Source organism: Suillus bovinus, assembly GCF_016758785.1.
Source record: "Suillus bovinus strain UH-Sbo-P2 chromosome Unknown EDB93scaffold_82, whole genome shotgun sequence".
Taxonomy (NCBI): domain Eukaryota; kingdom Fungi; phylum Basidiomycota; class Agaricomycetes; order Boletales; family Suillaceae; genus Suillus; species Suillus bovinus.
The window spans coordinates 65190-91873 of NW_024542138.1; the positions used below are offsets into that span (position 1 = coordinate 65190).

Genomic DNA, 26684 nt, shown 5'->3' on the forward strand with positions numbered 1-26684 from the left:
TAGTGTAACGGTAATAGATGCAGATCGGTTTGCCTAGTACTTATGGCGCCTAATAGCATCTCTCGTTACTCGACCTTTCCGTTCAGTACACTGCTTTCCTTCGCTAGAACAGTAGGTATATCCAGGATATTGGTTGTAATATTGTCCATGCCAGAACCTATAGCAAATGATTCGAATAAATACTACGGGGAAAATATTGTCCAGGCCACTAACGTCCCATCGAAATATTAATCTACTTCGGGATACCAAATAATTAAGTATGCAAATACTGCGACAAGGCTTGGGATGGAGACAAAAAACAAAATTTCCTGCTTATTGCAGAGCACCAGACAACCATTAACATTTCGTGTGTCATACACTACTGCTAGTCGATACATGCACGCGCTCCTGAAAAGCGATTGAGGTCATACCAGATGCTGCGTCAGAGTCGGCCATGAGCTTAGCGTGGTATTCTCGAACGCCAAGAATCAGGCGTGGTCCCAGCACAAACGCCTGCACGACTGTCAAAATCTGAAGCGAGCCCATAAGAGCCTGAGCTTCTAGAAAATTTTGGCTCTATAAACATGATGAACCATGGTCCGCATGCTGAGGTAAAGGAAAGATTGACATACCGTTAGAAGTGATGGAGATAAATCAACAATGAGGTTGAAGCCAGAAACAGCAACAAAGCTACCACGTCCGATCCTTCAGCGAAAAAGGGAACGATGATCACAATATAAGCTTACCTGGCAAAGTAAACCATGTGTGTTTTGATCAACACCGAAAAACAGTCCCCGATAATCCCTTCTGCCGAATAACGTCGCAGCTCACGGAAGTGTTTTACAGCAATCCAACCTGCGAGACATAGTGCGAGGACCTCCCACACAGTTCCGAGTATCCAAGTAGTGGAATTCAGAAGTGAGATATCATCCGGATAGTTAATCTGGCACTGATAAGTGCCAGATAGAATGAATTCCTCTGGTATCCATCAATTAGCCCCATGCACGTTTGTTTTCATCCGCAATCAAGCGTACCCCCTGAAGTATTTATCGTTGTCATTATGAGTACCACTGCGTCGAATATGTTGATAGCCAAGAAGGTGGCAACGAGAAATATCAGGATCTTTCGGGATCCTTGATACATAGCATGCAACCGAGTGATGATGATGACTTGCAGTATGTTTCAGTCAAGTTAGTATCACTGAGGTCTCGCAAATGGCGAGCTCACCAAATAGCATCGCAAATACAAAAACACCCGTTGAATTCTGTACGACGTACACGATCCAGCCTGATGAAAACAGTCAGTGACCAGCCTCGGGTAGCACATCCAAACAGACTCACATCTGTGGCAGTATAGCGTGGCGTTCATTAGTGAACCAGCAAGTCAGTAAAAAATACACCCACTGCTACAGGGCACCACGGTTAATCGGAGGGGGGGTGATAGAATCTGTGCAGAAGACTCACTGTATCTGACAGCGAGATGGTCGGAGCAGCGACTGTATGCCGTCGGTCAGAAGAAGCAAAGACAGTGAATGTAGTGAGACATACGAAGGATGGTCAGGCTGAGTATGAGAGATAGACGATCAGTACGACATCGACTGTTTAGCTTTCCGAACATACGCAGCATATAAGATTCCAAGGTAGCGCACCTAGAATACTTTCAAGTCAGAACAATGTGGAAATTGCGACAAGAAAGCTACATACACCGAGATACAGAACGGTCATTAGCGACCAACGTTGTCTCTGTAATTAAGTGTACTTTCATGTGTATGTTCCCTTGACTGAGACTCTACTCACCCAGACCAATTCGACCTATAGAACCATTCTTAGCGAGATGGTTGTTCCAGTCATAGCATTAACATACCTCTTGTCCAAATGTAAGCGCTGAAGATACTTGTAAGACATCAGCGGTCCTTTAACCTTATTATGCTCACCGCAATCATACGTCACTCCAACAAAGGCGGCAACTGCGAAAACGTAGCCAAGGTTGGATTGTGTCAGCTTCGACATCTGATTGCTCTTCACGAACACATAAAATAGCTTCCGACACGATTTGCATTGATGGTTGGCCACCAAGTCGGATCATTTGAGACTATGGTCATGTTGGGAGAGAATGTATGTGAGTGAGAGGTGTAAGGTTTGGTATGAGTTCGGCAGGGAAACTCGAACGAGATGAAAAAGATATGAGACGTGTATAGAGGTAAAACGACGACGAGTATGGCAAGACGTTTAGAGATTTTGAGGTGTTCTGTTCTGTTTGGAGCGGGGAAATCAGAGCATCCGATTCTGCTACTGAAAATGAGTGTACATGATATGTATATATACTCAGGCGTCCTATTAGCCCTGAAGAGGTACGGTGAGAATGACAATGAACGTTGAACGTTGAAGGCACGAAGATCGTAAGGTGCGAGCACAAGGTAAGGCCCAGGAGAAAATATGTGTAACGGGATGCCACTGCAAGTCACGTGGGATGACTTCGAGCTCTTAAGTCGGAACGCTGACAAAAGTATGGCACATCGGACGCGAAACACGGCAAATTCAATTCAACGATGATAGTACTCAGCGACAAAAGCAAACGACAAACTGACGCGACAGCGCGATTCTGTGCAACAAAAATTGAATGATTGACCGAACAAATGAGGAACAAAACAACTAAATAAAGTTTGTGTGCGAGTAAATGTGGCTGCCACGTGAGCTTGCACAGTGCGAGCACCTTATCCACACGAGCAAACGTAGCCTCCATGCGAGCTTCACGCGAAGGCCCATCACCTCCATCAATCTTTCGCGTTATCCCTTACTTTATAGATTATACGATTCGACGAAGAAAATATTTAGGTCGCCCGGGAAACTCAGAAGTTCAGGTGGTTGTACATTAAGGTTTACGAGCTGAGTAATATCAAGCTTTATCTTCGGCATTTTCCTTTTGCACAACCTCTTACCTGCTACCATGAAGACGAGTAGAAACTTATGGCGGCCTATTCTCTCGCTATCTACACACGTTGCGTGCTTTTTTACGAAACGCTGAACAAGCAAAATAAAAAATCAGCCTCGTCAATCCCTAGTAGCTCAAGAGTGCAATCAAATTCTTCCTTGATTCTCGCATGCCATGGGCCATCGCTGGCAGTACAATGGCATTTGAGATTTGTTTTTGACCTTTTGAACCAAAGCTGACATAACAGCGCTCGGCCGCGCTAGTCCGAGTCCGAGTTCCCAACAGCTACTTATGCTGTATGTGACTAGGCTAAGCACAGGTCGAACGAATTCAGCCCCGGTGACTCTACTAAGATGTCGGGTCCGGAGATTTAATGAATATCTCGTCATAGCCTACACTCACATAAGCCCAGCGCTCAGCGTTTGATAGGGAAATCTGATCGCTGAATCATGATCCACTGGCCCATATCAGCGCAGTCAGTGGAGTGTTGAAACTACCACGTTCTTCCCGATATTGTTTCACATGCTGATACAACAGTACGACTCGGCCAAGGCTGTCACGGTAGACCAAATACTTGTATCTTTGCGCGCAGGCACCCTCTCTCACTCTCTTTTGCAACACGATATGGTTTACTCCACCCGTAATAGACATAGGAACTGGTGGCTTAGGTCCAGTGGTGCGCCATCGAGTTGGGATGAATGGTAATGGAAACAGGTTAGTTGCCGAAATCAGGATGTTCGCTTTTTTGTTTTGTTTGAACGTTCCAACTTCCAGTGTAGACTCGGTCATGAGTCTAGTGCTTCCAGTGCGTAGCTGTGAATCATTGATTTTACCCTTATCGTGCCAAAAACCCGTACTTCAGTGCAACCAAGTAATAGACGGATATCATCTACATGATACTCCGAGTCATTTCGGCAATAAAACGTGAAGGTGGTATATCTAGTACGAATGTCATTATCATACATCCACAAAGGTCACCCCTCGCTCGCTCACATCCCCTAATAGCTATGACCATAATCTCAAATGATCCCAGTTGGTGGGCGCTCATCAATTCACATATTTTTTTCAGCTATTTTATAGGTCTGTACTAGCAGAGAGCCAGTCGGATGATAACGGTGATATAGGTGATATATCGATCTAATCCTCACTGTATTTTCCAGTTGCTGCCTCGATCGGGGTAATATACGATTGGTGTGAGCAAGATTGTGATTGTATGAAAGAGTTATTGACATCATGACGGTTTCTCCAGTTCTTGCATTCGGACAAGAGGTAAGTGAATACCATTACCGGAGCAGCCATTTCTCTAATAATAGGTTTCATAGGTCGAATTGATTTGGGTGAGCAGAATCTCATGTCCAAAGAACGACATAATATCATCAATCTGCGACAGAAGCAACGCTGGTCCCTGATGACCGTCCTGTATCTCACTGTATGTGGCTTGTGCCATAACTGTGCTTAACGATTTGAGCTGATCTGACGATATCCTAGGTGCGCTATGTTGGATTAATATATGTTACGTATGTTTTGAACGCTATGATCCGGTGTTATGCTGATCGCTCATTTCTCACCATCAGCATGAGCATACAGAGTTCGTCTCATCATATACATTGTTTGTTGCTTCTGACCAGTGGCATACAGTGGCTGTCCAGATAATACCGCTAAAAGATGCAGTGAGCATTATATACTGACGTCTTCCCATCCGTGCCCGTCTGATCGATTATCATGTAGGGGTGAGCGACATTCTTGGACAGCTTGCTGCATCAGCGGGAAGTATCGCGCTACAGAGTGTGACAGGGTGCTACAGAGTGCTACAAAGCACTTCGTAGCAAATTACGTTTCCCTGATGTGATCCGCCATAATCGTGTGCTCCAGTTGTGAGTTTTTTGGAGTGTGCGATTCTCTGAAGTTTATCATTGACTGGATGTGCCAGGCCTTTACTTGTACTTTGCACTATATTGGACGATGTGGATCCTAATTGCGGTATTTGGTGGTGAGCCTACGCAATTGCGATACCTCAGTGATATCTGACTGACTGAGATATCATGCAAAGTCATCATGATTGCTCGGTTACATGCCATGTATCAGCGATCGAGAAAGGTGCTGGTACTCCTCGTTGTTGTCTTCGTGGCCATCAATGTCGCCAATACAGTGATGCTCACAATAAACATGAGGCATATTTTAGCAGGTAAGCTTCAATCATGGATCAAATACTTTGAGTGCCTCAGGCTCATTGATAAATACCAGAGCAAGTCATTCTCTCTGGCACCTATCAGTGCGCCGTTTACAATCCCAAACATTTGGGCACCATCGCTTCCATACTCGTCGCTGTGTGGGAGGTCTTCACACTGTGTCTTGCAGTCCGGATCGCTCTAAAGCACTTCCGTGAATTGCAACAACACTCCGCGGGAGTTATCATTGGGAACTGTTTCACGGTGTTAATGAAAACTCACATGAGTTACTTTATGAGGTGAGCCGATAGCGTGAAGGTAGTCATGATGTTCTGCACATGCCAGTGTTGTTGTAAGTTTTTGCTTCTCTCTCGGTTATTTTTCGCCGATACACAAGGTACACTAATGTGTCACTGACCTCTGCATGCAGCCTCGCTTCATTGATGCATCATTTCCCATAGGATCCATATTCTCCAACATTTCTGATCTATTTTGGTGTTCTTGAAATATTCGTCATTGTGCAGTCAGCTGTGCTGGGACCACGCCTGATCCTCGGTGTTCGAGAATATCACGCTAAGCTCATGATCGACGCCGATGCAGGACTTAGCATGATTTCAGCCGTTTTCCAAGAGTGTGTGCATATTTCAACTAGCAATAGTGTGTAACACATTGTAGAGACGTTCAATATGAATTACAGTACAAGTGTCGAGGCTCTGCGGGGAACAAGACAATTTGATTATATCTATGCGTTCTTGTTGCATCACTACAGTTAGTACTAGCTGCTCGCCGTGCGGAACTTTTTAGCGTATCAAGGAAGACCGAGAGTGACATGCCTTGAGAACGATGGTTGGTTCAGGCGCAGCCTAAAGCCTCTTCCAAGTTTTCTACATCTGCGTGACGCCCAAAATGTTGATCTTGTATTCGATAGAGTCGGAGAATGAAGCCTGAGGTGGCAACGGAATGGCGTGAAAACGACTGCGGATGAGTGAACCTTGTCATATGCATTTAAGGCGGATGCTGACAGAAGTTATGATGGCCAAGGTGAATGAGTGCAGGAGATGGGTATCTGTCAGATAATAAGCTATTGCTTGAGTGAAGGTGTCACGGAGCTGTAGAATGTGAGCGACGTTTCTGGACTGCAGTCAAAAATTTGAAAATGATAATTTCTCAATTTCTCGCAAGAGGTCACTAAAAATTCCCACGGGTCATTCACTGGACTCAAACACTGAAACAGGCTGCGACGAGTTCGTCATCTCTTTCGTTCCTATATTGCCTCCAGGCTCCATTCCTTTCCATACCTTCTCATTGATTGTTCTTAATCTGTGCAAGCGCCCGTTTCTCTCCATCTCTGCACAACCTCCCACATTCTTTGTACGACTGCCCTGGTTGCTACACACATTGATCGTGTTCTATGATAGGGAATTGGATACAACGCGTGTGTGTACTTTTGGTTGCATCTGTACCAATCAGCGTCTTCGACTTAGAAGAAAGGTTCCGGGCGTAACTAGAGTGGATTTCTCTCAAGGTCAGCAAAGTTTCTCTGACCTTGAAAGAATGATCTGTTACGAAGGCGACTTGCCAATTGAGCGCTGTTCAAAGCTCTGCTAGAACAATGAAACGATATCTTTGATGACATGACTCGGTAGACTCTTTCTGCTGTAGCTAGGATACTGTCATGCTGCCAAGATTACGAACAGTTCGATCTTTCGCGGCATTCAACATTCCGCGTGAGTCACTGCTTTGCGATTTTACCAACAACTTCCGCTTTGATCTCGTCGGTATATCCCTGGATGCAGATTTCCTTTTTACAACTTATGCTGAAACATTTACTTTGATCAATGAAATATCATCCCTCAGATTTCATTTCGGCAACTTAAGTGCTGTATGGTGGTATATTAAGCTCGAATGCCATCGTTATACGTTCACCAAGTTCTCTCGCTCACACCCATCTTCTAATACTATGAGCCAAGTCTTGAACGATCCCAGTTGGTGGCCGGTCATCAATGCGAATATTATTAGCAGCTATTTTACAGGTCTGTTCAAAGCCAGCTGCATGATGACCGTAATGATTCGATTAATATTGGCTGTGGTTTCGCAGTTGCTGCCTGTGCTGCGGTAATATACGATTGGGGTGAGAAATTTCAAGTATGAAAAGACCACTGACATTATGGAATTTCTAGGAGTAGCATTCGGACAAGAGGTAGGTCGACGTCATTACACTAGCAGGAGCAGCCATCTCACTGACATTTTTTTAGGTGGAACTAGTTTGGGTGCGCGGACTCCCACATCAAAAGAAGAATGTGAAAATACCACAACTAATTTGCGACAGAGGCAACGCTGGTCCTTGATGACTGCTATGTATCTACTTGTATGTAGCTTCCGTTTTCGGGCGTGACCAGCAAACAGTACTGACGTTAACATATCCTAGCTACGATATGTTGGAATAGGGTATTCTGTGTACGTTTCGACTCCTATGCCATTTGCGTTATGCTCATTACCTATCTCACAATCAGGATGAACATGTTGGGTATGTCTCCTCCCATGGACTCTGTTTCTTTCTTGTGACGGGCAGCATACAGTCAGTAATCCAACAATTTCAACGACAAATGCAGTGCGTGTTTCACACCAATGACTTCCTTCCATTCCCGTTCAACCAACTGGATTACCATGTAGGGGTGAGTGAGATTCTCGAACAACTCGTTGGTTCAATATAACGACTCCCACAGCTGTGAGTTTGTTTCGAGCCTGTGGTCCTCTGACCTCTGACACTCATCACTAATGTTGCTCGATTGGTCAGGCCTTATCATGGGCGTCACAGTAGACTGGACGAGTGAGGCTGCACAAATAATACTAGGTGGTGAGCTACACACTTCCGTGATATTGATTGGCTTGATTGAGACAACATCCAAGTCATCATGATTACTCGGTTGCATGCCATGTATCAGCGATCCAGAAAGGTGCTGATATTTCTCGTTGTTATCTTTCTGGCCATCAGAATTGCCAACGTAATCATGGTCGCAATACAAATGATGGAAATTTCAACGGGTAAGTTTTAATTATGTACGAAAGATCTAACTGCACCATACTCATTGATAAATAGCGGAGGAAATCATTCTCTCTGGCACCTATCAGTGCACGGTTGGCTATACTGGAGATTTCCTATTTCTGGCTTCCATGACTTGGATACTTGCCACTGTGTGGGAGGTCTTTGCGCTGTGTCTCGCAGTCTGGATTGCTGTAAAGCACTTCCGTGAACTTCGACAACACTCAACAGGAAGTGTTATTGGGGATTGTTTCACAGTGTTAATGAAAACTCATGTCAGTTACTTTGCGAGGTGAGCTCATAATGTGAATGTTGTTCTCTTGCTCTGCTCACGTTGTGCATGTACTGTTAGCTTCCTTGTGATTGCTTGCTTACATATTGGTTTATTCTCTCCAACCCTTTTAGCGGTATGCCGATCTGTCACTGACCTCTACGTGAGACCATGATTCATCAAAGCTCTAGGACTTGCTTTCCTTGGACGTCCAAATTTATCTTGGTTTAGCTGAAATCTTTGGGGTGGTGCAGCTGTCTGTACTTGGACCACGCCTCATCCTTGATGTTCGAGAATACAACGCCAAGCTCGTGGCTGACTCCGATACAACAAGCACCATGACTTCGATTGCTTTCCAGGAACATGTTCATGTGGAAACTAGTAGTAGCGTGTAGCTAAGGTTCTTGATGTGGTTTTTTTTGGCGATAGGCAGGTAGTTTGCAGGGTGTTTTTATTTATTCCAGGTTTTGTTGTGGTACTCATTTAAGCTATTCGGTGTTGCGAAATAGATGTATGCCATACAGGAAGACTTGACGAACTACGAGTAGAGTTCCCTCCCCAACGCAAAGGTTCATGCGTGCGATCTTGGTAGTTCTATCATGGCTCGTGAAGGTCCGTTCGGTCCGTTCGCCCCTCATGCCATTGCTGCAAGATGGGTGTTTCGGTGAGCTTGTATTGAGAAGTGACCAACCACTATAGTAGTGCCAGTGTACTTCAGTTCACCCTAGCCGCTCCAGGTTTACGCATTGAGCACCTTTAGCACGACTTTGTTCGTTGATCAGGCTACTTCGTTGAGCCCAAGCAGATCTAGTGCTGCAGCACCATCAATCGTTTTAGAATTGGGATCATGAAATGCTTGGGGTAACCCTGCGAAGGGTTTGGCACTGCGGCCGGTCAGCGTTGAAGGCATCTGACTCCGAGTTATTTATTTCGCCTCCAGAGTCCAGATAGAGCTTCAAAGTCAGACGTGGTGCTGACGTCGGAGTTCGAAAGCGCACTTGGTGTCGAGTGACTCGAGTCTAACTTGAATGAAGCGATTTCTGAGGCGGGTTTGATTGCACATGGTGCACAGCCAGTGGCAGCCTACAGTGAACCGGTTACTTACCTACTACTACGCTCTTCGGGACCAGGACCAGGTCTGGTGTTGTTGGTAGAACTCGGGAAATTTGACAACCGGTCCGGCAAAAGTGGTTATCCCTGGTCCGTGACAGAACTCACTGCAGGACGGCAAAACTTTAGTATATCCGAGACTCGCAGAGAGGTGATTTGAAAACCGAACGTCCCTAAAGTAAACATGGTGTGTGCTAAGGACATCCAATCAATTCCGAAATTCACTGGTACTCAGGTGCTCAAGGTCTTTGCTGCGACGATTCTCTCAATTGCAGGCCATGCAGCAAAGTAGAGTGCACAGTCTAAGTCTCGGATTTCAATCCATGTGATGGGGTAACCTTTTAATTGAACACTGAGCAAAATTTGTGCAAATCTTCGAAACACAGCGCCGCCAGCGGCAATGGACATGTTTACATGCACACTTGTGTCGAGACTGCAGCATCCGACTTCATGTGGACACCTCTCCCTCTCTCTCTCTCGAGCCTCGTGATACAAATTACCTGTTTGTCGGTCCAGAAAGTATCTCGCCTAACGATGTTTACATGCAGCTCCCGAAGGGTTGAAAAGAACCGAAGAAGTTCAGAGCATTTATGAAACATGAACTCGTCGAGGGGATTTGACGAGTTCGATCCGGCCGAACTAAGGATACGATTCTAGGTGAAGTTGAAGATCGTCCATTACAATGGTGAGGATGATGCATATGGATGAGGCATTATTGATGCTAATTATTGATGCTATCTATTAGAAATGTCGTAAGCAGTACATCACATGATAGTCTAGACAGCCTAAAGTTTTGTCAAGTTCTGCCGGAGATACAATTGAACTACAATCGGCAGAACTAACCCCAAGTAGTTCTGCCCCCTGCACTTGTTCTTCCCACTTCCACCAATAATATTTCATATGCTGGTACGCGGCACGACTCGGCCTCTCTAGACTAAAAATACCATGTCAATGTGTCTTGCCTGCAGGCACTCCAATTCTCTCTATCTCTTTATCGATCCGAAACTGGCATGATTTACTGGGAACTGGTATGGCTTTCATAACCGGAGATCCAGGAGTGCGCAAACGAGTTAGGTGGATGGAACAAGTCAGTCGCCGAAATTAGGATGTTCACTTTTTTCTTCGAACGTCATGTTCCAGTGCATGGCTGTGAGTCATTGTTTTTATCATGGCAAAACCCTTACTTCAGTGTAACCAAGGGATGGATGAATATTATCTATACGATACTCATGCTGACAATAAAAGCTGGCATGGCTGGTACAAATGTCATCATCATACGCCTACCAAGTCCACCACTCGCTCACTCACATCCTTTAATAATATGGCCATCATCTCAAGCGATCCTAGTTGGTGGCCGCTCATCAATTCACATATTATTTCCAGCTATTTTATAGGTCTGTGCTAGCAGAGAGCCAGTCGGATGATATACCGATCTAACCCTCACTGTATTTTGCAGTTGCTGCCTCGATCGGGGTAATATACGATTGGGGTGAGCAAGATTATGTGAAAGAGTTATTGACATCCTGACGGTTTCTCCAGTTCTTGCATTCGGACAAGAGGTAAGTGAATGCCATTACCGGAGCAGCCATTTCTCTAAGAATAGTTTTCATAGATTGAATTGATTTTGGTGAGCAGAGTTCTATGTCCAAAGAACGACATAACGATATCATACGTCTGCGACAGAAGCAACGCTGGTCCCTGATGACCGTCCTGTATCTCACTGTATGTAGCTTGTGCAAGTGCTACAAGTGTGCTTAACAAGTTGAGCTGATCTGATGATATCCTAGGTGCGCTACGTTGGATTAATATATGTTGGGTATGTTTCGAAAACTAAGATCCGGTGTTTTTTCTGATCGCTCATCTCTCACAATCAGCATGAACATACAGAGTTCGTCTCATCATATACATTGTTTGTTGCTTCTGACCAGTGGCATACAGTGGCTGTTCAGATAATACCGCTAAACGATGCAGTGAGCATTCCGTACTGATGTCTTCCCTTCCGTGTTCGTCTAATCGGTATCGTGTAGGGGTGAGCGACAATCTTGGACAACTTGTTGATCCACCGTAATTATTTGCTACAGTTGTGAGTTTCTTTGGAGCGTATGATCCTCTGAAGATTATCACTGACGGGATGTGCCAGGCCTTTACATGTACTTCGCGCTATATTGGATAATGTGGATCCTAATTGCATTACTTGGTGGTGAGCCTACACAGTTGCGATACCTTAACTTGACTGAAATATTATGCAAAGTTATCATGATTGCTCGTCTGCATGCCATGTATCAACGATCCAGAAACGTTCTGGTGCTCCTCGTTGTTGTCTTTGTGGCCATCAATGTCGCCAACATAGTGATGCTCATAATAAATATGAGGTATATTTCAGCGGGTAAGCTTCAATTATTGATCGAAGGTTTTGAGTGCCTCAGGCTAATTAGTAAATACCAGAGCAAGTCATTCTCTCTGGCACCTATCAGTGCGTTGTCCAAAATCCCAAAATTTTGGACAACATCCCTTGGATGCTCATCGCCGTGTGGGAGGTCTTTACACTGTGTCTTTCAGTCTGGATTGCTTTAAAGCACTTCCGTGAATTGCGACAACACTCCGCGGGAGGTATCATTGGGGACTGTTTCACGGTGTTAATGAAAACTCACATGAGTTACTTTGTGAGGTAAGCCGATAGCGTGAACATAGTCATATTTTCCATTGATGTTCTGCGCATACCAGTGTTGTGCTAGTTTTTTGCTTCTCTCTCCGTTATTTTTCGCCAACGATGCACGAGGTACGCTAATGTGTCGCTGACCTCTGCATACAACCTCGCTTCATTGATGCATAATTTTCCATAGGATCCATATTCTCCAACAGGGCTGTTTTATTTTGGGTTTTTTGAAATATTCATCATCGTGCAGTCAACTGTGCTGGGACCACGCCTGATCCTCGGTGTTCGAGAATATCACGCTCAGCTCATGATCGACGCCGATGCAGGACCTAGCATGATTTCAATCGCTTTCCAAGAGTGTGTACATGTGTCAACTAGCATTAGTGTGTAACACAGGAGACGTTCAATATGAATTACATTACGAGCATCGGGCCTCTGCAGGGAACAAAAGAATTGGATTAGATTTATGCGTTCTTGTTGCATCTCTAGAGGTAGTAGCTGCCCACCTTTCGAGCGTATCAGGGAAGATCGAGAGTGACCAATGCTAGAATGATGATGGGTTCAGGCACAATTTTTCAGTTCCTTCTTACTCGATATTCATGCGTAAGAGTCTTACATCTAAGCGACACCCAAAATGTTAAGCTGCTACTCGATGAAGTTTGAGAATGAAGTAACAAGTGATTGGAATTGGAACGTTCCGACTGTGGAGGAGAGGGAGCATTTGAGGCGCCTCATGACAGGAGTTATAATGGTAAAGGTGAGTGATGGAAGCAGGGAATGTATAGAGATGTATCAGATAATAGGCTATTTTTGAGTGAAGTACGAAGGAGCAATTAGATTATGGACACACATCGTTCAGGATGTCAATTCGAAGCCTGAAGCCCACCTGCAAGACCAGCCCAGCTTTCACTTCCTGCTCCCTATCTGATATCGCCTTCTCGCGCGAGTCGGTCTTCAAAGTTCATCTCCTCGCACAGCTCCGGCAGCGTCTTGGTATACTACTAAAATATCATACAAAGCTTGCAGTGATTAAGATGGATTTGAGTGGTGGTAAGGTTAAGTAGTATGCACGATGAGGTAAAATAGATCCATAACAAAGAAAATGAGGATTAAGGAGAGAGGCGACTGGATTATATGTAGGCGACAAGGGCATGCTGGAACGGTGACTGAGGGTGATGAACAACGAAGTTGACTAGCGGGTCTGTATTTCCGCTGGTCATTACTTCTCATAAAACGGGACTCAAGTACTCACCTTCATCGGAAATTCAAGAGATCGACGTACTCTGCATCAATATCAATATCATCCACACTATTTATCTCTGTGTGGTCAGTGGCGGTTGCCATGAATGGTTCTGCGCTCTTCTCAATTTCCAGCATATTTTCTGCGGGTATGCGGTTGATTGCTGTCAGAAACATACGGCTATCATACCCCCATAGCGACTCGGAGAAGTCCTCATTGTTGCTTATCATAACTTTCCATAAGTCACTGTTCGAGGCCTGAGTCTCACTCTTTCGTATGACCTTTTTCTTGCCTTTCGCAACTGCAGTTGTGACCTCAAAACTCATCTCTCCGGTTGAAAGGAGACGCAATGTGCGCTTAACCTAACAACATTTAGTACAATAGGGTAACAAGATTATCATGTAGCTTACCGCTGCTGCAGAGAGCGCAAGTGCTACTCGACTGAGTTGCTCTTCGCTTCCGAGAGCTTCGACGGACACACGACCTCGAGTGTAATCGAGGTGGGCCGCAAATATTTGCAGTATGGACGGCGATTGCCACATCCCTGTCCACTCCTAAGCGACAGGAATGTTAGGATAAACTAAGCACAACAGGTAGCCCGGCTTTCCCAAACTTCTTGTCGTTAGAAGAATCGTTCTTGAAAAGAAACCGGTTTTTATAAAGATAATACTTGGCAAACGCGGAGCGTTGCTCATAAGTCAAAAATGCAGCAGGATTAGATGACATGACGTTCGTGGTCATCATCATGGCAGCAGATCCAAATCCAGCGCGCCACCGATACAACGCTCGCTTGGACTGTATTCAAGAATGATCAATAGTCAACTACTTGCGCTTGTGAGACGTACCGCATGAAAAACTGCATCAATGCAGTGTTTCAATGAAGGTTTCCCTGCGTACACAACCCTCCAGGCTTTCAGAAGGATTGTGATCAGACTGTTATCGTCAATGAACCATGGATCGATGTTCTCTCCGCCAGCAGCATGTGCAATAGTCGGGAGGAATACACCATGCCAGGTATTATTGTCTGAGCAGCTGGCGGGGAGGTCCAAGCTAATAGTCTCGTGTCGTATAGTAGTCAAAAGTCCTATGCCAGTGGTAGCGTCTGGTGGCAATTTCTCCTCGCGCACAGTCGCTGTTTTCATGCGCTTGGCTGGAGGCATGCTGTGAACCGCATCCACATCGGTCTGACGAGATGGTAAGCATGACGCGCAAGATGAATTACCAGACATACTTCTGCAGCTCGTTTGTCACCTGCAAAGTTTAAATTAATAGTTGGTCTAGGTTCATGAACTCCTTGTATCCATGCTGAAACGGTGTCAGTGCTACACGCATCCTTTGAGTCACTGATGCGTTCATTCACAAGATTCCAGTAAAAGACTGTTGACTCGGTTAACAACAACAACATTGTGGTTGGAATTCAGGACAATATTATTACGTTGACAGCGAGATTTATATCTCGGATCCTCGCATAACCACCCACTCGTGCGCGTGACCTTCCGCTTTCACTCCTACAGCCTGCTACAGCTTTCCTTTGCCTGACTTCTGTCCTTATGCTCCACTTTCGTGATTTCTAAATCCTCTCCTTCATCTGCAGACCGTTGTGGTGGATACATCTTTATCAGACAGTCCGAAGAGGTCATTTTTAAGACAGGACTTTTCATGTGCCCAGCACGGCGAACGATAGATCTTCAGCACACATTGCAGCGGCGGCCCTGATTATGGCCCCTAGCATAAGCCTAGTTAAATGAAACAACTTATAATTAATGAATGGTTGTCATTACTAGTAGGCGTACACCACCGCATGATTTACTGTTTTCGAAGTGTTGCTGCTTTCGGGATACACTAACACCAGGAATACAAGCATGACAAAGTAGACGTATACAGCAGCTATATCGCTCCAGTATAAATACAACCTCAAGTGCGTTACGATGGATCTTCTTAATTATGTTCCTCACATCCAGTTGTTGGAAATCAACCCGCCGACGGAGTACATAGTTGTTCCTTTGTTCTGATTCACTCGACGCTCACTATCGTCGACGTAAATACCATACATAGTAACACCGACTACAATACAATACATTCACTACGGGCATCCCCCAGTCTCTTATGCACGACTGGGGGTGAGTCTCGTACACCACGATACTTACACTCCTCTCTAACGTTGTACAGCACTCATCGAGTCCTATCTCTAGTGCTCGCTGAATATTGGGATCCATCCACCGTCATCTGGATTCCACGCTTCAAAATCCAATTCCTCTTCACTTGAATTCCACGCTTCATGATCGAAGACGTCTTCATCTGAATTCCACGGATCCAAGTCGTCTTCCTGATCCCATTCGTCGTCAGGGTCAAACAAGTTCCGCAGTACCCTTAGTTCGTACAATGCATCTCGGAGTGGTGATCGTATATCATGGATACCCCCAAGGTTTTGATACCAGTCGAAATCCAGTAGATTTGGAAATACCTCGCTTAGGAAATATGGTATACGCGCATCCGGCGACACGACAGAGTACCCAAGATGCAGCTTGTGAAGGGCGGTTTGCGTGGGCCAAAGCTGCTCGGTCCCGTCCGATGCTCGAGGAATTATCGTCGGCCGTGTAGCATCGAACGTCAGATGTAAGGTATGCAGCGATTTGCACCTTGACGCCAGTGACATCATGGCGGTAAAGCTGACGGTACAATCGGCACGTCTTCTTGAGGCGGCGAACTTCAATTCCTGAATACTCGGCCAGGCAACTGCGACATCACGAATGAACTCATCGTCGAGGCTGTAATTTCCGATGCCAATAAATTTGACAGACAACAACTTGTTGAACTTGAGCAAGGGCCGGAAGATTTCAGAGGAAAGCGGGATGGCAGGTTCAGCATGAATACGCTTCACAATTGATGCGTCGGCCAGCCATATCTGCTTCAAGAATCCAGGATTTTGGCACGACTTCGACAAAGATTCTATAAACGGGGCGATTATGGTCGAGCAAGCAGATTTGTAGTACGTGATATCGATGCACGATAGTTGCCGAGTGGTGATTTGACGAACGAAGTGTGCGCACTGTGGTAAGGAATCGCCAGAAAGATAGAGGTTTTCGAGACTAGGTAATTCAAGCGACGTATCACCCTTGTCAAAGGAGGTTCCGCACAAAGTAAGCCTGAGGGTTTTAAGACACCACGCATGCTGGATATTGGTGATCGTCTGCCTCGTCAGGGACACATCGATTGCGAAAATGGTCAACATCATCAACTTTGGCAGCTTTCCCAGGATCGGAGGGACTGTAAAAGGTGTATTACCATGGCCCGCCCATATTGACAGTTGGCGCAGGTTGTATGCTTCTGCGGGAAGAACAGCAAACAATTGCTCTGCTTCATGCGTCAGGACGTCAGGTACATCGAACTGGAGCGCTTCCAATCCAGGCGAAATGAACTGCCGAAGTACGAATAATTTTGTACTACAATCCAGACGATGAAATACGGCCTCGAAATCCAATGCGCATAGGTTCGGGAAGAGTGTGACAGGATGGAATCGCTTGAAAAGCCTCTGTATGACATGATCGCTGGGTTGTAGTTGCGGGAAAAACGCGTGACCGGATCTATCAGCAACAAGCCGGCGTACTCTCGATGCGTTCAGGCTGAGGCGATCCCACTCAATGGGACTTGGCTCTCTGCGAAAATTCTGCAAATAGGGATACGGTGAGCATTGTCCTGTCAAGACTCGAATGGCATACTTGACTTACGATGATCCGATCCCTTGTGATCTCCCAGGTGTCTTTCGGTAGACACATAATGAGGGGTCCCAAACTTGACTGTTCGGACCAGAGGATATTGAGGGCGGGGCCTGCCAGCCTGGTGCATGTCATTGCTACGTTTACCAAGTCCGTCCCAGAGGACTTGACGTGTTCCAACACAGCATAAATGATATCGTCGGATTCAAAACAGCGATGCATGAGTAAAAGTTGTTGGTAATGCGTAATGCTCAACCTCAACGCCTCTTATATAGCCAAGCCCACAAAGATCTACAGACCCACAGGTCTTCTGGTGTTTTTTTGTCGGGTGGGTGTGTCCATTGTGGAGGTCATGGCATAATTTACTCGACCGGCAGCTCCCTTGTGCGCAGAGGCGCAGTATTGGACATTGTTCCGCTGACACTACAGCTGTGGTCCACATCTGCCGCTAAAATGGCATCTTTTCGCTAGGTGCAGAGTACTTACAGTACGGTGTTCCCTGCATAATAGCTAAAGCAAAATAAATGCAATGATTATCGTGAAAGCCTTACCATGTATGTGGAGCAACTTTAGGATGAGAGCGCCGCAGCATCCAGATGAACATTGTTCTCTAAGCGCCAGCGCATGTTGGCTGTCCTCGAAATGCCGGCCAAAGAGGTTTATAGAGGTCCGAGCAGAGTTTCAATGTACTGACCTGGTCAAAGTTCAGACCATCGAGATAGCTCATCTGAAGAGAACATGGCCTGCCAGTTTTCAGTCAAAGCTGATTTAAGATTGTGAGCTGATGATCATAGTAACAAAAGCCCAAAAAGAAATAGCTACTGGGATGCCCACTGGCGTTGTTAAGGACTGGGCCTCAAAACACAGTTCGTTTGGCTTGTATGAGTTATGCTTCTTGCTAGCTCGTGGGTGAAGAACCCTAAAGTTAACAAGTAATATTCATAAATTAGAAGTCAACACGTTTCAAGCAGCTCGTTTTTTGGGCCCAAGGAGTCAGTGTCGCCAGCCTGAGTGTTTGCCGATTCAGAGGACGAATTAAAAGCAATTCCCACGGGTGATATGTCTTCTGTTGAACGTTTTTGAACAATTCTTCCAGTCTAATGTACGATACCTTTCGTCGTTCGAGTTTTCAACGAGGACTTGTTCATACGAAAAGCCTCTAGATCACGCGGACCCTTGAACTGGCTACTATTCGCATGCTTAAGCTCGATCATTCCTTTTGATATCCACGCCCGCGCTTCCGAATCCTCATCCAAACAATCGATTTGTATTGGCATGCCATTAATCGGTATCGAGAACACCAAAGACACGTCTCGATGCTACCTCTGTGCAACTCGCAAAGTTCCCAACATCCCATATTTAGCACGGCGCTTGCTACCAAGGTCGTGCACTCGTGCGAGCATACCATGACGTCTGGCGGCGCACAGTCAGAGTGACACATCGAATTCTCTTGACACTTCTTTTGTGAATCAGGACAGGTCTGGGAGGCTTGAGCGCCTTACCTTTGGTGCTCCTATTTCTCCGATCTTGACTAGTTCCCAGCTGAAGATAGAAGGGTGCGTGCGGCGAGTAGTCTGCGGACTTATGGATGCTTCTCTTTCTTGCGCGATAGTATGGGTGGGCTATTCCCGTTGGATGTTAAACTAGCCTATACAAACCCATGATTAACTTCGTTTACTTCACGAAGCTTTGAAGAGGTGATGCACATTATGCCTCGTTTTTGACCTTGATGATAACATACCGTTCAGAGCGGACATTACTCCCTTCGATTGCACCTGGACAATAATAAAAATTCTTTATCTCATCACGCTATTCGTGCCCTTTCAACTATTTACCGGACATCTATATGGTGTGTTCAGCTTCAATACGCATTAGCCTGATGATGACTTAATGTGTCATGCTCCATCGACATTGCCGATGATCATCAATATTTGCTCATGTACGTGCACGGTAAAGACATGTATGCCCATCATTACTGAGACTGACCTTCCCTTACAGCTCTCAGCATGATATTAGTCGCTTGCTCCGAATATATATCTTCTCCTCACTACACACATCCGTCTTTGATCCCATCCATGCAGTTTCCACTTGTCCTCACGTAGTATATGTACTACTGCATTTCCTGGACTTTCTCACTGGCGCGTCCATCCACACCAAGAAGTACAACGTCTGTCTCGAAGAGTCCATCTGCCCTGATCAAGTCACATGTACTGGCAAATGTGTGACGATATCGAAGTGGGCGGTGACTGATTAGATTTCTGTGCAGTTGGTTCAAACTGCCAGGTACCTCATGAAGGACCTGAGTCACGACAAATGCCTGCCATTTAGATCATATACAACGTACTGCTGCCATGTGACAGGGGCCAATTTCCAAACTTGGGAAGTTCGATCGTTCCCAGGTCTTTACGAGACGTCGAAACCAACTTTCTCAGCGTCTCTTGTGCTATCAAGCTTATCATGGTTCTACGGATTGGATATGGTGCCCGTCGACTGAAATCGCTCAAAGAACATGCCAACTGACACCTGATTTACTAGTCCGAGAACACTTCTGTTCTCCCCTTCTACAGTTCGAAGCAGAAGACAAGGGTTCGACGTTTACTCTTGTCGAGTGCCCTAGTATGCCCCTTAAGTCATTCCCCTTTTACGTTACTGAAGCAAACATCCAACACAGGTGGCACAGGCCAGCTGATCTCCCGACTCACGAAGGATGAAATCGATATCGCAATGTACGCCTCACCCGATCTTTGAAGTAATATTTCTGATCTTATCTTGTTCTAACTTACCGAAAAAGAGCTCTTACAGATCCCTTGATCGCAGGGATCGCAAAGGGCTCGGAGGCCTACAAGCTCGTAGGGAGCTATGTCACGTCGCCTCTCCGCTGGTGCGCCTCGATTCAGTCCATTTCTCTCGTACATCAATTGTCTTATAAATGAATGTATAATTGTATTATTATCGTAGGGCGGTTATAACGGGCCACAAACCTTCACCATACAATCAAATCTCCGACCTCCAAGGCAGCACCATCGGTATTTCAAGAAATGGCAGGTGAGCCTCGCATCAAAAATTACACGCTTCCACCATGAGACCGTCATTCATGTTCTGGGATTGGTGGTAGCGGGAGTCAGACAATGGCGTATGTCATGGCGTTACAGCAAGGCTGGCCCACGAGTGAGCTCAAGTTCCAAGGTTCGTGTCCGATACATCTCCCTCCTTCAGCATGACTAACGCAAAAGCCCACGACGGCCCGACGTGCAGTCAATAACGACATCCGCGGCCTCATTAGTTCCGTGAACGACGGGACCACGAGCGCTTTCATGTGGGAATGGTTCACCACGAAACCATTTGCTGACGCGGGGGAATGTCGCTTCGTACGTTGTATGACCTATTCGTATTACAACGCCATGCTGAACCAGTCCCGTTTCAATTCGAATTTAGATTGGTCAAGTTCCAACGCCATGGCCCTCCTGGCTCATTGCAGCGCACCCGACACGTGCAGAATCGGCTGCCGTACGCACGTTCCTCGACGATCTCTCGCGTCACGTTCGTGCATTTGCGTCTGCGGAGGCCCGAGCGGGACCGAGTGTGAAATTTGTGATGGATACCTTCAAGTACCCTGACACAGATGTCAAGGTAATATCTCATCGCGTACTTCTTTGTTCCGATCGAATAGGTACTGACGGTGCGTTTATTTGTGAAGGAGTGGCTTGATGCTGTGGAGTACCCCGAAGACTGCTCAACGATACCGTGGAACGTCATCACGGACACGTTGGGGTGAGTACCCATTTCCTTGCATCTCGCTTTATTACTCGTGCTAAACAGCGTTTAGTGTCTTGCAACAAGCTGGCGTGGTAGCCCCACCTGAAGGAGCCATCAAGCAGGACCAATTTGTGAATATGAACGTCGTGACACTCGTTTGACACGTGAATAATCATTAATACTTTTGTCGTTATGTACGTCAGCCCTTGATATGTAGAGAAGAAGGACGTAAATTGCAACACCTGATGAAGTTCATATCTTCAACGCGCAGTAATTACGAAACATGTATGAGTGAAAACACGGTCCGGGTCCTGACAAATATTCCATGAGAATTTGAGAGCGCGTAGATAAGCAGCAGTAAATGTGACAGCTGATACACATAGTCGATAAATATCCAACCGATTAGCGTCGTGAAACAAGTCATCATGAAGAAATAGAGCCAATCCTAATGCAGGGTCCGAAGTAGCAATGATATGGCGATGCAGTAAAAGTAAAACTGTTCTCTAACCAGTGATAAAAGTCCTCAGGATTGTAACATATGAATGTCCACTGACGAGTCCGAAGGGGGTTGTAACGGTCGTACAAGCCTAGAACAATAAGATCAGTACTCCTATCCATCCAACCAATCAAAAAAAAATAGAAGAACACCCACTTTAACCATATTCTCCCACCGCTGCTCTTTTCCCTCACAAACTCCCACACGAAAACCTCCCCTGATTCCCCTGAAAGACAATCTACGAGCGTTTGTCGCCCCTCGCGTGTGCCTTCCGTCTCGAGGATCCATTCACCCCGCCATCCTTCGCCGAGTCCATCGTCAACATCGATGAAGCCCATCCCGACGCGTGCACGCGCGACCCACATATACTTCTTCGCCGCGGCCCATCCTCCGCGGGACTGCGGAGACCGGACGCGTTCCGTTGTTTGTACTAGGTTGAGCTCAGGAACGCCACCACCGCCTGGAGGTGCAAATGCGAATAGGGGGTGAAGATGCGAAGGCGTGATATGTGAATAGTACAGCGGTGATGGAAGGCTGAGGGGGTCATCAACAGGAGGGGGTGCAGGAGGAACGAACGGAACAAGCGCGTGGCCATTGTAAAGCAGCCATGACTTGCGCAGCACGCTGTCAGATTCTTGTGATGATGATGTCTCATCCAAATCAGGAGCCGCAGGGACGAAGCCGAAGTTGCAGACGATATCCCCGGTTGAGAGGTGTTCCCAGAGACCGTTGTCAATAAGCTGTTGTTCACATAATGAGATTGCCTCGGGGACAAGACCTGTGCAAGGTACGAATACGCGCAGTACGGGTGCCCGGGTTCGTGAAGTTGCCGTGTGAAGTTCATGTGGGGAGCCAGTGGACAGGCTAAAAGCGTCTTGCACCCCCCGGCGAGGGATTGGTGGGGGTGGACTGCTACTGGAAGAAGATGAAGTACTGGACATCCCACTGGATCCTGTGCGTCTGTGGGTACGCGTTACAGACTTTCTGATGTCATCCTCTGACATAACGTTCCGATTATTCGCATACGTGCCCAGCTGCGCAGGCATTTGAGGTGGCGTGTCAGCGATGGTGCGCCGCCACCTGGCATCATAATATTTGAGAGATCGGGGCTCCGAAAGTGGAGGGGGCGGAGGGTTTTTCCCGCCGAATATGGAAAGCTTCCTCTGTTTCCGTTGATTTATCGACGGATTGAAGTCAACAGCGGTCCTGGGCTTTGAAGGGTCTCGGCTCCTTGACATGGGATCAGGCGATACCTGGCCAGACCGCCTCCGATCAGATCCAGTACCTGAGAAATAAGCGCTAGGCAGAGCCTTTGAGGATGCGTCAGCCACGAATGACAGAGGGGCGGGAAATGTAAGTTCACGGAGGCCATGAGGCAGTGTAGGGGGAACCGAGCAAAATCGTGAGGATTGCAATTGGGAGTCGTCATCGGTAGGTAGGGGGAGAGGAGAACTATGGACGAGGGACTGAAGAAGCAGTACGAATCGTGAATGCGTGAGACAGAGAAGGGCGAGTTTATGGGTTAATTTCGCCATATTTGCGTCATAATCTCGGCTAGGCGGTATGCTCGATATGCTCCTGAGTGCGTGAACAGGATATTGATGGAGGGGAACGCGTTGTGAGATAACTAAAATTAACAAGATGCGCAGTAACGTTAGCATCAGAACGTAAGCCGAACAATAGAAAAACCGACGCAGGAGGTCAAGGTCTTGAAGGGAAATGTCCAAGTCCTGACAATTGAAGGATTTACTATGCCTGAGAGCATAGCTGTAGCCCGGGACGAAATGGGATAGTACGACATCTCTGAAATCACGAGCATCCCAGAGAAACCTCATATCGGCGCAGGTTGATAGCAGAACGTAAAAATCAGCCCATTGCATGAACTGTAACAAGCGTGCAAGAATATGTGGTTGCTTGAGGGAATGGACGGCAGTACGATGCATTCTCCTCCAGGCCAACGATTTAGCAAAAGATGAAGCAGGCTGCGGTGGACGGTCCTGAACTAGGGTCGGCCTTCTGACCGAACGCAGTGAGTCGTTTGGATATGCAGGTCTTTCCTTTGGAGTAGGGAAAGGTATATGGTATGATTTTCGAGATGATTCACGGGGTATCGAAGGAAGAGGCCTGTCTCTGTTGTCGAATACTGGTGGATCCATGGAAACGGGATCACTTGAAGTGCTGGATCTTGAAGAATCAGAGTTAGTGAGCGATGGAGTGCGCTCAGCGTGTGGATCCATGGCAAGGAAGGGAAGGAGCATGGGTCATTAATATTTTTTTTGGGTTCAGTGGTAGGGGGGATCGACAGTTGCCAAATTTCTTAGTGATGACTCTTATTCATGGTCACTTTAAGTTGGAAGGGGTACGAACAAATTGGGCGTGGTCCCTCCCTGTCAATTATGTAACCCTGGGTACCAATGAATCAAGCGTAGTGTTCCCTTTCCGTCATAAGATTATGTAATCCTGCAGCCCCACTTTATTCTTGTTTGCTCCACTAGCTCTAGTTACGCTCATCATTGTATCTAATGCCACCACCACAACCACCGGCAGTAGGTTTTATTTCAAACAACTCATGCGTTAAGGCTGCTAACTGAAACCAGGAAGGCGAAAATTTAGAGCGCGATATCTTTGGTGACGGTTCTGAACTATCATCAGAGGAAGACGGCACGTTCTTTTATCCATTCTCACATTATCTCCAACTCACCCACCGTACTTTATTCTCTCACAGATGCTCCCCAGCAGCGTCAGAGACAGCAGCAGCGCCGTCCCGTCGAACAAGATGCCTTTGGCTCATCTGGAGAATCCAGTGATGCTTACGTGCAGGAGCGCCAGGTTAAAATCAAACATCGTGTCAAACGTCGCGAGGACGACGAACCTCGCAGGGTACAGAAGAAACGCAAGAGAAAACAACCGCTCACCGAGGAGGACCTTAATGACCTTCCTCCTGAGAAAGGTTCGTCTGTGAATTGAATTGCCGGCCCTGACCAACCGTTCTCTAGCAAATAAACTCCGGCTAGACATGCAGTTCGATGCTATTCTCAAGCCGAAAAAGGCAAATCGGCAGAAGAAGCCAAAAAAAGATGATGAAGAGATTCTGGACCGCTTTGCAGACGAGGAAGTATCTCGCCTAAGGGAGGCCATGCTTGGTGCCGCAGCGGATGACGAACAAGCTAACCGCGATAAGCTCCCTGCAACCAACAAATTGAAACTTCTTCCTCAAGTAATGGAGGTCCTTCGCAAGTGCGCAGCTACCCCTTTTGTTTCACCCGAATACTAATAATATCCCCCAGACAATCACTCTCACAGTCTATAATGGACAACAACCTTTTGGAAGGTGTCCGTCGCTGGCTGGAGCCGCTCCCAGACCGTTCTCTACCGGCCCTCAATATCCAGCGTGACTTCTTCCCAATTTTAAAACGCATGGAATTTATCGACAGTGCGGTACTCAAAGAGTCCGGCCTGGGACGCGTCGTGTTATTTTATACTAAATGCAAACGCGTCACATCTGATGTACAGCGCATCGCTAACGAACTCGTATCCACCTGGTCACGCCCCATCATCAAGCGTAGTGCCTCATACCGTGATCGCGTTGTTCCAATTGCAGAAGAGGATGGGACAGAGCGCACAAACGAACGCCTCAATGCTATCTTAGCACGTGCAAAGGAGGGAGAAAAGAATCGCATCCGGAAGAACGCTGTTATGATCCCGCAAAAGGAGATCGGCACGTACACAGTTGCACCGAGAACCAATGCGAGCGTGATGAAGAATAATGCGAGTGTGGACACTGATACGGTGCGGAGGAAAGTCAATGCCGAGCGGCTGAGGACCCTTTCTAAGAAGATGGCCATTCGTGCATAAGTACTACATGTTGGCAATCTTGATTCGAGTTTTTTTTGTATTGTACACTTCGAATAGATCCTACCAGGTACCTGATTGATCCGTAAGTGTGAACCACAGTCTAGCCACGTGTCACCAGCCCATGAGTGTACCAAAAGATCATTAAAGTGGCTTGGCGAGGTGACCTCACGGCAGACATCAGTGCCATGCCCTCGAATTTCGCGCGTTAGTCACGGGAAAAGGGGGTACTAGAAGCATAGACCACGAGCCGAGGGGCATATGATGCCCCTGTGACAGCCATTAAACTTTGCAGAACGCTGGGCTAGTCCCAAAAAGATACATGACTATGGTATCTGATCGGACATACCCATTCAAACAATGCTGTCCTTTACTTTTGGCTTGGCCTACTTGTTAGGGCTGTTACGTCCGAATCTGTGTTAGACCTATTTTCGAACAACATGGGCAACTTACATCGCTCAGAATACGAACTGTCTGCGAGAATCGACACGAGGCTGAGCGACGCGACATGAGAGTGACGGCCAGGGGTATGATGGGCAGTGTTCCTCATATCGGTGCCGAAGCCGGAATCCCTTCCAATCCGTGCCACCCTCTGCATTGGTGAGAAATGTCCTGAATATCGACAGCAGAGTCCGAGTCAGGTCGCGGCCACAGTGTGACCACATGAGCATCGGTGTATTAACAGCTAAGAACATCAGCCCATCTTATGGTGGCCGGGTCCTGTTCCAAAAGCACGTTTGAAACCAATTGCGGTGCATCGGAAAAGAGTACATGGCAGGCGATTACAGTGTGAAGATCATTCGAGATGACAACATCCCCACCCGAACACGCCTCAGATAGCTGATCAGGTGTGTAGACGCGAAGTGAGTCTGGGTTGTGGATATTTTCAAATCGAACAATGACTCGCTTATTGAAGTCTCACATGAGCATGTAGAAGCGACCGTCAATGGCAAATGCCCTCTAGCGGAAGGAGGATAAAGATGCGACACATTAGCTCTAAGGGAAGCGGCATGAATCCAATAGCCATCACTGTCATTTTAGAAGGAAGTCGCCTGAGCAAAGAGAAATTGAGAGCAGGAAGAAAAGCAGAAACAAGCGACTTCCAAGCACAATCGAAAACCCAAGTGACTTGCTGCTGCCAGCCTACATTGATGACAAATCGGTTCGTAGACTCCAGCCGGTTGCAATGATTGTTGGGTAGTAACGTGCATGCGGCATGCGTTAAGTCGAGCCAGGATGTATTTTTTTTGGTATGAGGCTCTGAGCTAATGGCCAACCTCTGTCTGTAACCGTCTGTACAGGCCAAAAACTCCAACTTCGACTGTTGCGATGAAGACGAAAAGGTCGAATGCGAAGGCGTCGTGAGGTTGGCCTGGTTGGGGCCGTCGGGCTGGAGCCGCTGGACACTAAAGGAGTCGCTGGGTTAGTCAGGAATGAAATTGAGTAAAAATAATTGTTGCGCGAAC

General features: G+C 46.7%; 8 protein-coding genes across 8 annotated transcripts; 4 read left to right on the forward strand and 4 right to left on the reverse strand.

Moving 5' to 3' along the window:
• Positions 1-291: 291 nt before the first annotated feature.
• EDB93DRAFT_886046 (uncharacterized protein) lies at positions 292-2091 on the reverse strand. Its single transcript, XM_041457819.1, has 12 exons — positions 1913-2091; positions 1843-1862; positions 1776-1790; positions 1683-1721; positions 1599-1627; positions 1527-1540; positions 1439-1474; positions 1207-1266; positions 1014-1148; positions 726-957; positions 612-669; positions 292-555 (listed from the first exon to the last, which is right to left on the reverse strand). Exons 1-12 carry the CDS (start codon positions 1986-1988, stop codon positions 352-354), a joined length of 918 nt encoding a protein of 305 aa, XP_041303065.1. The 5' UTR covers positions 1989-2091; the 3' UTR covers positions 292-351.
• Positions 2092-6260: 4169 nt separating this feature from the next.
• Positions 6261-9185, forward strand: EDB93DRAFT_886387 (uncharacterized protein). The gene is made up of 14 exons (XM_041457820.1): positions 6261-6515; positions 6570-7111; positions 7177-7209; positions 7259-7278; positions 7334-7348; positions 7408-7446; positions 7507-7535; positions 7592-7605; positions 7658-7693; positions 7876-7935; positions 7989-8123; positions 8179-8413; positions 8474-8528; positions 8584-9185. The coding sequence occupies exons 2-14, from the start codon at positions 6754-6756 to the stop codon at positions 8785-8787; spliced, it is 1233 nt and encodes a 410-aa protein (XP_041303066.1). The 5' UTR covers positions 6261-6515; positions 6570-6753; the 3' UTR covers positions 8788-9185.
• A 1638-nt stretch (positions 9186-10823) lies between these two features.
• On the forward strand, positions 10824-13086 carry EDB93DRAFT_1107625 (uncharacterized protein; the record flags this gene model as incomplete). Its single annotated transcript, XM_041447747.1, has 15 exons — positions 10824-10896; positions 10959-10991; positions 11042-11061; positions 11115-11129; positions 11186-11224; positions 11290-11318; positions 11441-11472; positions 11643-11702; positions 11754-11888; positions 12062-12170; positions 12238-12281; positions 12346-12380; positions 12409-12515; positions 12801-12915; positions 13018-13086. The coding sequence occupies 15 exons, from the start codon at positions 10824-10826 to the stop codon at positions 13084-13086; spliced, it is 915 nt and encodes a 304-aa protein (XP_041303067.1).
• Positions 13087-13412: 326 nt separating this feature from the next.
• EDB93DRAFT_1254920 (uncharacterized protein) lies at positions 13413-14558 on the reverse strand (the record flags this gene model as incomplete). The annotated part of the gene is made up of 4 exons (XM_041453700.1): positions 13413-13760; positions 13809-13952; positions 13987-14193; positions 14244-14558. 4 exons carry the CDS (start codon positions 14556-14558, stop codon positions 13413-13415), a joined length of 1014 nt encoding a protein of 337 aa, XP_041303068.1.
• Positions 14559-15586: 1028 nt separating this feature from the next.
• Positions 15587-17336, reverse strand: EDB93DRAFT_1107627 (uncharacterized protein; the record flags this gene model as incomplete). Its single annotated transcript, XM_041447748.1, has 2 exons — positions 15587-17065; positions 17127-17336. The coding sequence occupies 2 exons, from the start codon at positions 17334-17336 to the stop codon at positions 15587-15589; spliced, it is 1689 nt and encodes a 562-aa protein (XP_041303069.1).
• A 2235-nt stretch (positions 17337-19571) lies between these two features.
• On the forward strand, positions 19572-21031 carry EDB93DRAFT_1242860 (periplasmic binding protein-like II; the record flags this gene model as incomplete). The annotated part of the gene is made up of 10 exons (XM_041452076.1): positions 19572-19593; positions 19650-19730; positions 19786-19840; positions 19906-19995; positions 20073-20159; positions 20230-20300; positions 20370-20482; positions 20550-20744; positions 20812-20885; positions 20941-21031. The coding sequence occupies 10 exons, from the start codon at positions 19572-19574 to the stop codon at positions 21029-21031; spliced, it is 879 nt and encodes a 292-aa protein (XP_041303070.1).
• Positions 21032-21293: 262 nt separating this feature from the next.
• EDB93DRAFT_1093368 (uncharacterized protein) lies at positions 21294-23603 on the reverse strand (the record flags this gene model as incomplete). The annotated part of the gene is made up of 2 exons (XM_041446506.1): positions 21294-22993; positions 23060-23603. The coding sequence occupies 2 exons, from the start codon at positions 23601-23603 to the stop codon at positions 21294-21296; spliced, it is 2244 nt and encodes a 747-aa protein (XP_041303071.1).
• A 200-nt stretch (positions 23604-23803) lies between these two features.
• On the forward strand, positions 23804-25301 carry EDB93DRAFT_1174907 (transcription factor iws1). Its single transcript, XM_041450457.1, has 5 exons — positions 23804-23912; positions 23964-24027; positions 24092-24316; positions 24363-24603; positions 24654-25301. The coding sequence occupies exons 1-5, from the start codon at positions 23889-23891 to the stop codon at positions 25219-25221; spliced, it is 1122 nt and encodes a 373-aa protein (XP_041303072.1). The 5' UTR covers positions 23804-23888; the 3' UTR covers positions 25222-25301.
• Positions 25302-26684: the final 1383 nt, after the last annotated feature.